The 12,451-nt window shown below is 41.6% G+C and overlaps 1 protein-coding gene across 1 annotated transcript in view; it reads left to right on the top strand.

Annotated features, from left to right (window-relative positions):
* MORC3 (MORC family CW-type zinc finger 3) overlaps positions 1 to 12,451 on the top strand; it is a 340,436-nt gene that overhangs the window by 200,225 nt on the left and 127,760 nt on the right. Inside the window, exons 10-12 of the mRNA XM_053705944.1 lie at positions 3,701 to 3,820; positions 10,732 to 10,854; positions 10,941 to 11,018. Of these exons, the coding sequence (XP_053561919.1) occupies positions 3,701 to 3,820; positions 10,732 to 10,854; positions 10,941 to 11,018 (321 nt within the window). The remainder of the gene's footprint in view (positions 1 to 3,700; positions 3,821 to 10,731; positions 10,855 to 10,940; positions 11,019 to 12,451) is intronic.

Raw genomic sequence — 12,451 nt, 5'->3', positions numbered from 1 at the left:
GGTTCAGCTTATAGCTGTGTCCTGGGGGCAGGTGCTCTGTCCTTCCGGCCTCTTTGCAGGCCCCCTTTGTCTTGAGGGGGGCTTATATCCTTCTTTGGGAAGAGTGGTCCCTATCTTAGGGTTTCTCCTGTCTTCAGGAGGGTGGGATAGACATCTTAACCTATTTCGGAGAGAGCTACGCTCTCTGGGTTCTGTCCATCTGGAGAGTTGCTGGCTCCGCCTTGAGTCTGTGTTGGGCCTTTAGCTAGATCTCTAGGTCTATGGCCTTGTCGACGGTCTCCATGTGGTGTTTCGGGTTGGCATCTGAGCACTGCCATTTTTTGAGCTGGGGTTTTTCTGGTCCCCTGGTTTCAGACCTGCCAATGCTTGGGCTGGCCAGCCTTGGAGGTAGGTCCTAAGATCCATTGTTCTTCTCTTATCTTGGGGGAGCATTGGTCCTCGTTGAGGCTCTGGACTCTCCTTTTATTCTCGAGACCTGTCTGTACGTCTCGCGGTTTCGGTTGCCTAGAGTAGTGTGCCTTCTGTAGTGGGGGTTTAGCACTCTACATTTAGGTAGCCGCTTCTAGCAAGTTTTTCTTTTGTGTAATCCTGAGAATGGCTGCGCGTTCTTGACTCAGGTATTTACCTTCGTCTAGGTCTGCTACATGTACTTTTGCAAGTACAAACAAGTTGGATATGAGCGCAGAGTGATTTCACCAAGCTCCTGATATAACCTAAGAGTCCCTAGTAGGTTACAGGCAATAGTACAGATAAGATAGAAGCAGGAGCGCTATAGCTAAAGGTGAATCAAATTGTATGTGGTAGTAAAATGACTATAGTGAAGTGAATTCAGTGATAGAAAACTTAACAAACTAATTGTGTCTATATGTCAAGTGTATAATCATATATATGGGAGGATATCGTTAATCAATGTGTGCATGTGGTTTAAGAATAAAAGGATGACCAGTGAGCAATATAAGGATAACCAGTAAACAGTGAATAAATATGGCTATGCCAAATTTAATAACATATATATTATATTAAAAGATTTACACAGTAAAAAACGGATTTAACAGTAAAAAACGGACGTCTCCGTTAACTAAGTACAGGTTGCCACCAATAAAAAACATAAATTACAAATTGAAACAGGCCTTGCAACTCGAGCAAACTATGACTTGACACAGTCCGAGATAAACATCCGAGGTAAAAGTTCCAAAGTTGAAACTAGGTATAGGATTGCAGGCACCGCAAGCTTACCTCCAGCCTGTGTGTACTTATCGGTCTCTGCAAATGAAGTTACCGCCGTCCTGGATCCACCGCCTGATTGGTCTTTTGGCGTAGCGGCTCCAAATTTAGAAATGAATCTCCAACAGCAAAGTGTCTGCTCTTAAGTGCCTGTCGGCACGCAGGATACTTCAAAGAGGATGGTGTGTAGAAGGAGGTAGCTCACAATCTCCAGATGCAGGGAATCTGTGGTATCGCTATGCGATGAAACGATCTGTCCTGTGCTACCTATTAGACCTTGCTGACCTTAGTATTGTCAGTTTCCTTTCAGTAGACTTTTCAGGCTTCAGAGAATAGCTCATACACAAGGTAGCTAATCCCAATATTGATCGAGTCCAAACTTATAGTTTCAGCTTCAAAATAGAAAACAGTCTCAAGAGTTGTGACAGTCTCAAGAGTTGTAACACATATCACTGAATTCACTTCACTATAGTCATTTTACTACCACATACAATTTGATTCACCTTTAGCTATAGCGCTCCTGCTTCTATCTTATCTGTACATGTACTTTTGCCTGAATACTTAAGCGTTCTGAGTTTGGATAATGTTTTGGTCTCTGTTTTCAGTTGTTCCTAGGCGCTGGTTGACTTGCAGCCTGGCAAGTGAAGGGTTGCTCTTTTAAACCAACTGCAGCTGTTTGCGCCTTGATCGTGTTGGGAGAACCTTTTCTCTGTTCTGCTACCTGTTTCTTAACCTTGTGGTGTCTATTTGGATTGGGCATTGCCTCCCCTTGTTGTCAGGACCCTTTTAGGTCTTGCAAACTTGGTTTGATTTTTTTTTTTTTTTTACTTTTATGGCGTTTGTGGTAACCTTTCGGTTTTCATTTGGTTCTTCCTTGCCTTATTCCTCTGGGAGTTTCGGCTGGGGTTCCCTTCACTAGTAAAGGGTGTGTGGTTTGGGACCGAATGTTGGGCGACGGTGTCTCCCGGAGGACTGTTGGCTCAGTTAAGTCTGATGTTGCGGTATCTAGCTAGGCTACCGGGCTATCTGCTGGTCAGTGTCCTTGAGGCCTTTTCCCTTCCCGTTTTCTCGGCTTCGGACAAAGCAGGTTTTTTTTGTTCGGTAGTGGGTTTCACGCCTGGTGCCCTCAGAATGGGCGGCCTATTGTACCCTCCCGTTTTGGCATTCAGTGTCCTCTATAGCTTGGGTATTGTTTTCCCAAAAGTAATGAATGCAGCTGTGGACTATTTCCATTTAGGAAGAAAAACATAAATTATGTATACCTGATAATTTTCTTTTCTTCCGATGGAAAGAGTCCACAGCTCCCCACCCATCTTTTTTTGTGTGTTCCTGTTCCTTGTTCCTCGGCAGAATGACTTGGCATAATTAGTTTTTTGTCATAAATTCCTGCAACTGCTTCAGAGTTGCTGTGGGCCTCTTGGTAGCCTCTCTGACCAGTTTCCTCCTGGCTCTTTCATCCATTTTGGAGCGACGTCCTGATTCAGAGAGGGTCTGTGTTGTACCAAATACCTTTCACTTATAATAGACTTCACTGTGCTTCTAGGCATTGCTAAAGCCTTTCATATTTTCTTGTATCCGTCTTCTGACTTGTGCCTGTCCACAACATTATCCAGAGATATTTTGACAGTGCCCTGCCACCCATAGTTGATTATTTGTTTCAGTTGCACTACCAGGGACTGAGATGCTCCAGGAAAGCTATTTTCATGCTGAGCTTATAAATATGCCCACAGCTGATCACAGTTGAAGGTCAAATGGCTTTGTGTGTGCTGTTGAGAAGGTGATTAGCTACACCTGATTGAGTTTACAAGTAATTTTAGGAGGGGATGATCCTTTTTTCCAACTCAGGGATTCTGTTTTTGAATTGTCTTTATTTTTGCCTGACATGTCGGTGTTATTTTATTCACTTGGATGTTATAAGTTGCACTGAGTAATTACAACAGGATAAACAAAAACTGCAAATCAACAAAAATTTGTTATTTTCAAGGGGGGGTGATTCTTTTTAAAACCCACTGTAATGAATTTATCATCAAATTTGCTTAATTCTATTGGTATCATTTCTGGAAGGAGTAACATTGCACTTTACTGGGAGCAATTATACGCATTATGTGAGCTTGCATTGTTGCTTCTGAGCCTACCAAGACATTATTTTCAACAAAGGATACCAGGCGTTATTAGATGACAGAATTACATTGAAAAGTTGTTTAAAATTGCATGCTCTGTCTTAATCGTGAAAGAAAGATGTTGACTTTACTGTCCCTTTGATTCATTTGCTGTATGTCACAATCAGTTTCATCTGATGGAAGATATTTTTATGTGCACTAGTCTCTGTAAAGAAGTGATTTTGCAAATTACCTGTTTTTAATCATGACTTCCTGTTCTTCTTTGATTTTATCAATAGGAAAAAACAGCATCTTTTAAACTGGCCTAGTATATTTGAATATGTAAGCGCATTTGATATTTTTTTTTTTTTTTTAAGACTTACTCTCACTGCATTAGGAGAAAAGCTTAATGATTACTGGAATGAAAAGAACGTAAAGAGAGATCTGCTATCTGTGGACCCTCAAAATCCTAATAATCTTGCTGTTGAAGATATAAAGTAAGTATAACTGTCAGGTTTATTTTCCTCACTATTTTAACCCTTTTACTACAAATGACAATAGGTGGTCGTTATCCACACATTGTTCACTCTTACCCTCACATACGAGGTGTCCAATTGGCCTGCCAGGGAAATCGAGAGATTCTGGTGCTGTCACCAGTTCCGGAGACCCGGAAGTACCATTCTACAGTAAGGATCTTAATGGAGCTTGATGAGGGTAAAAATGTAAACCCTTCGATCTCTGCTCCCTTAAAGGGACAGTCTACTCCAAATTGTTTAAAAAGATAGATAACGCCTTTACTGCCCATTTCCCAGCTTTGCACAACCAAAATTGTTATATTAATATACTTTATAACGTTTAAACCTCTACATTTCTGCTCGTTTCTAAGCCTCTGCAGATAGCATTCTTATCACATGTATTTTTATTAGTTTTTCATAGGGCTAGTTCATGTGTGCCATATAGATAACATTGTGCTCACTCACGTGGAGTTATGCAGGAACCAGCACTAATAGGCTTAAAGGGACAGTTAAGTCCAAAAAAAACTTTCATTATTTAAATAGGGCATGTAATTTTAAACAACTTTCCAATTTACTTTTATAACACATTTTGCTTTGTGCTCTTTGTATTCTTAGTTGAAAGCTAAAGGTTCATATGCTAATTTCTTAGACCTTGAAGGCCGCCTCTAATATTAATGCATTAGTTCATGTGTTTCATATAGATAATACTGAGCTCATGCACGTGTATTTACTGAGGAGTGAGCACTGATTGGCTAAAATGCAAGTTTGTCAAAAGAACTGAACTAAGGGTAGTCTGCAGATGCTTAGATACAAGGTAATCACAGAGGTAAAAAGTATATTATTTTAACTGTGTTGGTTATGCAAAACTGGGGAATAGGTAATACGGGGATTATCTATCTTTTTAAACAAAAATTCTGGTGTTGACTGTCCCTTTAAATACAAGTCCATAGATAATAAATAAATGGCCCTGAGATAAGGGGGCTGTCTGTAGAGCAGCAGTATCGAACTCATTGTATCCGGGGGGCCACTATCCAAGGGTTCTTCTCCCATGGGGGCCACTTCAACAGATTTAGTGCTCTGGAACTGGATATGCTAGAAACTTGAAGTGACATTTAGCCAAGTCAGAGCTATAGACATACACAGCATATAATTATCTTGTTTCAAGTGAAGTGATCGTTCTGAAAATGAATAAAAAGTGACATTTATCCAAGCAGTGCAAACACTGGACGATGCTTGTAGAAAAAACAAACGTTTTTCACCTTTCATATTACTATTATTTTAATGAGGGGGTTTTAAAGCCCCTATATAGGTTTTAATAGCCAGGTGATCACTGTGGTAATAGTGATCACTTAGTGTGAATACATTTCCATTTATTTGAGAAGAGGCTCATGGGAGCCCGTACATGAACATCAGTTTCTCCAACATTGGTGTGTCCGGTCCACGGCGTCATCCTTACTTGTGGGATATTCTCTTCCCCAACAGGAAATGGCAAAGAGTCCCAGCAAAGCTGGCCATATAGTCGCTCCTAGGCTCCGCCCACCCCAGTCATTCTCTTTGCCGTTGCACAGGCAACATCTCCACGGAGATGGTTAAGAGTTTTTTTTTTCTGTTTAAAATTTAAAGAGACAGTAACGGTTTTGTTTTAAAACGTTTTTTGTGCTTTGTTGACAAGTTTAAGCCTGTTTAACATGTCTGTACCTTCAGATAATATATGTTCTATATGTATGAAAGCCAATGTGTCTCCCCATTTAAATTTATGTGATAATTGTGCCATAGCGTCCAAACAAAGTAAGGACAGTACTGCCACAGATAATGAAATTGCCCAAGATGATTCCTCAGATGAGGGGAGTAAACATGATACTACATCATCTCCTACTGCGTCTACACCAGTTTTGCCCACGCAGGAGGCCCCTAGTACATCTAGTGCGCCAATGCTTATTACCATGCAACAATTAACGGCTGTAATGGACAACTCCATAGCAAATATTTTATCCAAAATGCCTACTTATCAGAGAAAGCGCGATTGCTCTGTTTTAAACACTGAAGAGCAGGAGGGCGCTGATGATAATTGTTCTGTCATACCCTCACACCAATCTGAAGTGGCCATGAGGGAGGTTTTGTCAGATGGAGAAATTTCAGATTCAGGAAAAATTTCTCAACAAGCTGAACCTGATGTTGTGACATTTAAATTTAAATTAGAACATCTCCGCGCACTGCTTAAGGAGGTGTTATCTACTCTGGATGATTGTGACAACTTGGTCATTCCAGAGAAATTATGCAAGATGGACAAGTTCCTAGAGGTTTCGGTGCACCCCGACGCTTTTCCTATACCCAAGCGGGTGGCGGACATAGTAAATAAGGAGTGGGAAAAGCCCGGCATACCTTTTGTTCCCCCCCCCTATATTTAAGAAATTATTTCCTATGGTCGACCCTAGAAAGGACTTATGGCAGACAGTCCCTAAGGTCGAGGGGGCAGTTTCTACTCTAAACAAACGCACTACTATTCCTATCGAAGATAGTTGTGCTTTCAAAGATCTATGGATAAAAAATTGGAAGGTTTGCTTAAAAAGATTTTTGTACAGCAAGGTTACCTTCTACAACCAATTTCGTGCATTGTTCCTGTCACTACAGCAGCGTGGTTCTGGTTCGAGGAACTAGAAAAGTCGCTCAGTAGAGAGACTCCATATGAGGAGGTTATGGACAGAGTTCACGCACTTAAATTGGCTAACTCTTTTATTTTAGATGCCGCTTTGCAATTAGCTAGATTAGCGGCGAAAAATTCAGGGTTTGCTATTGTGGCGCGCAGAGCGCTTTGGCTAAAGTCTTGGTCAGCGGATGTGTCATCCAAGACAAAATTGCTTAACATCCCTTTCAAAGGTAAAACTCTATTTGGACCAGAATTGAAAGAGATTATTTCAGACATCACTGGGGGAAAGGGCCACGCCCTTCCACAAGATAGGTCTTTCAAGGCTAAAAATAAGTCTAATTTTCGTTCCTTTCGAAATTTCAGGAACGGACCGGCCTCTAATTCTGCATCCTCTAAGCAAGAGGGTAATGCCTCACAACCCAAACCAGCCTGGAAACCGATGCAAGGCTGGAACAAGGGTAAGCAGGCCAAGAAGCCTGCCGCTGCTAACAAAACAGCATGAAGGAGTAGCCCCCGATCCGGGACCGGATCTAGTGGGGGGCAGACTCTCTCTCTTTGCTCAGGCTTGGGCAAGAGATGTTCAGGATCCCTGGGCGCTAGAAATAGTTTCTCAAGGTTATCTCCTGGAATTCAAGGAACTACCCCCAAGGGGAAGGTTCCACATGTCTCACTTATCCTCAAACCAAATAAAGAGACAGGCATTCTTACATTGTGTAGAAGACCTGTTAAAGATGGGAGTGATACACCCAGTTCCAATAAAGGAACAAGGAATGGGATTTTATTCCAATCTGTTCGTAGTTACCAAAAAAGAGGGAACTTTCAGACCAATTTTGGATTTGAAGATCCTAAACAAATTTCTCAGGGTACCATCGTTCAAGATGGAAACCATTCGAACGATTCTACCCACTATCCAGGAAAGTCAATTTATGACTACCGTGGATCTAAAGGATGCGTACCTACATATTCCTATCCACAAAGAACATCAGCTTTTCTGGACAAGCATTACCAGTTTGTGGCCCTCCCATTCGGGTTAGCGACTGCTCCAAGGATTTTCACAAAGGTGCTAGGGTCCCTTCTAGCGGTTCTAAGACCGAGGGGCATTGCAGTAGTACCTTACTTGGACGACATTCTAATACAAGCGTCGTCCCTGTCAAAAGCAAAGGCTCATACAGACATCGTTCTAGCCTTTCTCAGATCACACGGATGGAAGGTGAACATAGAAAAAAGTTCTCTGTCTCCGTCGACAAGAGTTCCCTTCTTGGGAACAATAATAGATTCCTTAGAAATGAGGATTTTCTGACAGAGGTCAGAAAATCAAAACTTCTAAGCTCTTGTCAAGTGCTTCATTCTGTTCCTCGTCCTTCCATAGCGCAGTGCATGGAAGTAGTAGGGTTGATGGTTGCAGCAATGGACATAGTTCCTTTTGCACGAATTCATCTAAGACCATTACAACTGTGCATGCTCAAACAGTGGAATGGGGACTATACAGACTTGTCTCCAATGATTCGAGTAGATCAGAAGACCAGAGATTCACTCCGTTGGTGGCTGACCCTGGACCATCTGTCCCAGGGAATGAGCTTCCGCAGACCAGAGTGGGTCATTGTCACGACCGACGCCAGTCTAGTGGGCTGGGGCGCGGTCTGGGAATCCCTAAAAGCTCAGGGTCTATGGTCTCGGGAAGAGTCTCTTCTCCCGATAAACATTCTGGAACTGAGAGCGATATTCAATGCTCTCAGGGCTTGGCCTGAGCTAGCAAAGGCCAGATTCATAAGGTTCCAATCAGACAACATGACGACCGTTGCGTATATCAATCATCAGGGGGGAACAAGGAGTTCCCTGGCGATGAAAGAAGTGACCAAAATAATTCAATGGGCGGAGGATCACTCCTGCCACCTGTCTGCGATGCACATCCCAGGTGTGGAAAACTGGGAGGTGGATTTTCTGAGTCGTCAGACATTCCATCCGGGGGAATGGGAACTCCATCCGGAGATCTTTGCCCAAATAACTCAATTATGGGGCATTCCAGACATGGATCTGATGGTGTCTCGTCAGAACTTCAAGGTTCCTTGCTACGGGTCCAGATCCAGGGATCCCAAGGCGACTCTAGTAGATGCACTAGTAGCACCTTGGACCTTCAACCTAGCTTATGTATTTCCACCGTTTCCTCTCATTCCCAGGCTGGTAGCCAGGATCAATCAGGAGAGGGCCTCGGTGATCTTGATAGCTCCTGCGTGGCCACGCAGGACTTGGTATGCAGACCTGGTGAATATGTCATCGGCTCCACCATGGAAGCTACCTTTGAGACAGGACCTTCTTGTTCAGGGTCCATTCGAACATCCAAATCTGGTCTCCCTCCAGCTGACGGCTTGGAGATTGAACGCTTGATTCTATTGAAGCGTGGGTTTTCAGATTCTGTGATAGATACTCTGGTTCAGGCCAGAAAACCGGTAACTAGAAAGATTTACCATAAAATATGGAAAAGATATATCTGTTGGTGTGAATCCAAAGGATTCCCATGGAATAAGATAAAAATTCCTAAGATTCTCTCCTTTCTACAAGAAGGTTTGGAGAAAGGATTATCTGCAAGTTCTCTAAAGGGACAGATCTCTGCTTTATCTGTCTTACTACACAAAAGACTGGCAGCTGTGCCAGATGTTCAAGCATTTGTTCAGGCTCTGGTTAGGATCAAGCCTGTTTACAGACCTTTGACTCCTCCCTGGAGTCTAAATCCTAGTTCTTTCAGTTATTCAAGGGGTTCCGTTTGAACCTTTACATTCCATAGATATTAATTTACTATATTGGAAAGTTTTGTTTTTGGTTGCAATTTCTTCTGCTAGAAGAGTTTCAGAGTTATCTGCTCTGCAGTGTTCTCCGCCCTATCTGGTGTTTCATGCAGATAAGGTGGTTTTGCGTACTAAGCCTGGTTTTCTTCCTAAGGTTGTTTCTAACAAAAATATTAACCAGGAGATAGTTGTACCTTCTTTGTGTCCGAATCCAGTTTCAAAGAAGGAACGTTTGTTACACAATTTGGACGTAGTCCGTGCTCTAAAATTCTATTTAGAGGCTACAAAAGATTTCAGACAAACATCTTCCTTGTTTGTTGTTTATTCTGGTAAAAGGAGAGGTCAAAAAGCGACTTCTACCTCTCTTTCCTTTTGGCTTAAAAGCATCATCCGATTGGCTTATGAGACTGCCGGACGGCAGCCTCCTGAAAGAATCACAGCTCACTCCACTAGGGCTGTGGCTTCCACATGGGCCTTCAAGAACGAGGCTTCTGTTGACCAGATATGTAAGGCAGCGACTTGGTCTTCACTGCACACTTTTGCCAAATTTTACAAATTTGATACTTTTGCTTCTTCGGAGGCTATTTTTGGGAGAAAGGTTTTGCAAGCTGTCGTGCCTTCCGTTTAGGTAACCTGATTTGCTCCCTCCCTTCATCCGTGTCCTAAAGCTTTGGTATTGGTTCCCACAAGTAAGGATGACGCCGTGGACCGGACACACCAATGTTGGAGAAAACAGAATTTATGCTTACCTGATAAATTACTTTCTCCAACGGTGTGTCCGGTCCACGGCCCGCCCTGGTTTTTTAATCAGGTCTGATGAATTATTTTCTCTAACTACAGTCACCACGGTACCATATGGTTTCTCCTATATATATTTCCTCCTGTCCGTCGGTCGAATGACTGGGGTGGGCGGAGCCTAGGAGGGACTATATGGCCAGCTTTGCTGGGACTCTTTGCCATTTCCTGTTGGGGAAGAGAATATCCCACAAGTAAGGATGACGCGTGGACCGGACACACCGTTGGAGAAAGTAATTTATCAGGTAAGCATAAATTCTGTTTTTCTATCTGTAACCAAAGACCCTTATTTATGAGGGTAGCCCATTCTTTTGACTAGTGTTTAGAAGAAAAAAAAATATTCTGTCAACCTTGTTTTTTAAAATTTTACTACAAATATACTTTTTATTTGTTTCCACATCCAAATCTTATATACACAGTTTGAATCTGCTTGGTCTACTATATGTATAGTATGTATGTTTGTATGTATGTATGTGTGTGTGTGTGTGTGTATATATATATATATAAGTAACCTCTGCATCTTTTTTTTTTTTTTTTTTGTCCATCTAATCTTCACAATTATAAGGATTACTGGATGGGATATACATTTACGAGTTAGTCCTTATACAAATTGTACAAAACTTAATTACAAAATAAATAAAAGTAAATTTAAACCTTTTTCTACATAGAAAAAACCCTGATCAGGTCTGGGTGCAATGTGATAGCTGTCTGAAGTGGAGAAAGCTTCCAGATGGACTGGGAAAGCTCCCTGTTAAATGGTACTGTGGAATGAATGCAGATCCACAATTCAGGTAAAACCAACTACAATATCCCTCTCAAGTCTTTTTCATTTTTATAGTTCTTGCCTTTTCTCATTTAAATATCTGTTTTCCTATAGAGACTGCAGTGTACCGGAAGAGCCAGAAGATGATGATGAAATTACTCACTCAACATATGAGAAGACTTATAAGAAAAGGTGAGTGTTAAATGAGATGGTCATAGACCTTAAAGGGCCATTAAACTCCCCTTGCTTTTATGTAAAAATTGCGCTTTGACCCAAAAAGCAAAATCTACAAATTGCCCAAAACAGCTATCTGATTTGCAGTACTTGAAGGTTACAATAGGGAGTGTAGGGCAAGAATACATTTTACACACAAGCAAGTTGTGTTTAAGGTCATTTTACAGAAAGCATACTTATTTTAGAATTATTAACAACTTTCAAATGTACTACTATCTGTTTGGTTTACTTGGTATCCTTTGTTGAAAAGAATACCTAGGTAGGCTCAGTAGCTGCTGATTGGTGGCTGCATATATATATGCCTCATGGTATTCGTGACTTGTGTGCATTGTTGTTTCTTCAGCAAAGGGTACCAAGAGAGAGAAGCAAATTATATAATAGAAGTAAATTGGAAAGATGATTAAAATTGTGTTCTGTATCTGAATTAGCATAGCAGATTATTCTCTGGCTAAAGTATTACTGTTCAGAAAACAAGGCTTAATAGCAAAATATGATCTACAATAAACAAGAAAATAACATAATTTATGCTTACCTGATAAATTCCTTTCTTCTGTAGTGTGATCAGTCCACGGGTCATCATTACTTCTGGGATATTACTCCTCCCCAACAGGAAGTGCAAGAGGATTCACCCAGCAGAGCTGCATATAGCTCCTCCCCTCTACGTCACTCCCAGTCATTCGACCAAGGACCAACGAGAAAGGAAAAGCCAAGGGTGAAGTGGTGACTGAAGTATAAATTAAAAAATATTTACCTGCCTTAAAAACAGGGCGGGCCGTGGACTGATCACACTACAGAAGAAAGGAATTTATCAGGTAAGCATAAATTATGTTTTCTTCTGTTAAGTGTGATCAGTCCACGGGTCATCATTACTTCTGGGATACCAATACCAAAGCAAAAGTACACGGATGACGGGAGGGATAGGCAGGCTCTTTATACAGAAGGAACCACTGCCTGAAGAACCTTTCTCCCAAAAATAGCCTCCGATGAAGCAAAAGTGTCAAATTTGTAAAATTTGGAAAAAGTATGAAGCGAAGACCAAGTTGCAGCCTTGCAAATCTGTTCAACAGAGGCCTCATTCTTGAAGGCCCAAGTGGAAGCCACAGCTCTAGTAGAATGAGCTGTAATTCTTTCAGGAGGCTGCTGTCCAGCAGTCTCATAAGCTAAACGAATTATGCTACGAAGCCAAAAAGAAAGAGAGGTAGCGGAAGCTTTTTGACCTCTCCTCTGCCCAGAGTAAATGACAAACAGAGAAGACGTTTGTCGAAATTCCTTAGTTGCCTGTAAGTAAAATTTTAGAGCACGGACTACATCCAGGTTGTGCAGTAGACGTTCTTTCTTTGAAGAAGGATTTGGGCATAAAGAAGGAACAACAATCTCTTGATTGATATTCC

This window comes from Bombina bombina, chromosome 3 (genome assembly GCF_027579735.1).
Source record: "Bombina bombina isolate aBomBom1 chromosome 3, aBomBom1.pri, whole genome shotgun sequence".
NCBI classification, from domain to species: Eukaryota; Metazoa; Chordata; class Amphibia; order Anura; family Bombinatoridae; genus Bombina; species Bombina bombina.
Note: the sequence above shows the minus strand (reverse complement) of the source record. Positions and strands in the feature narration are given on the sequence as shown.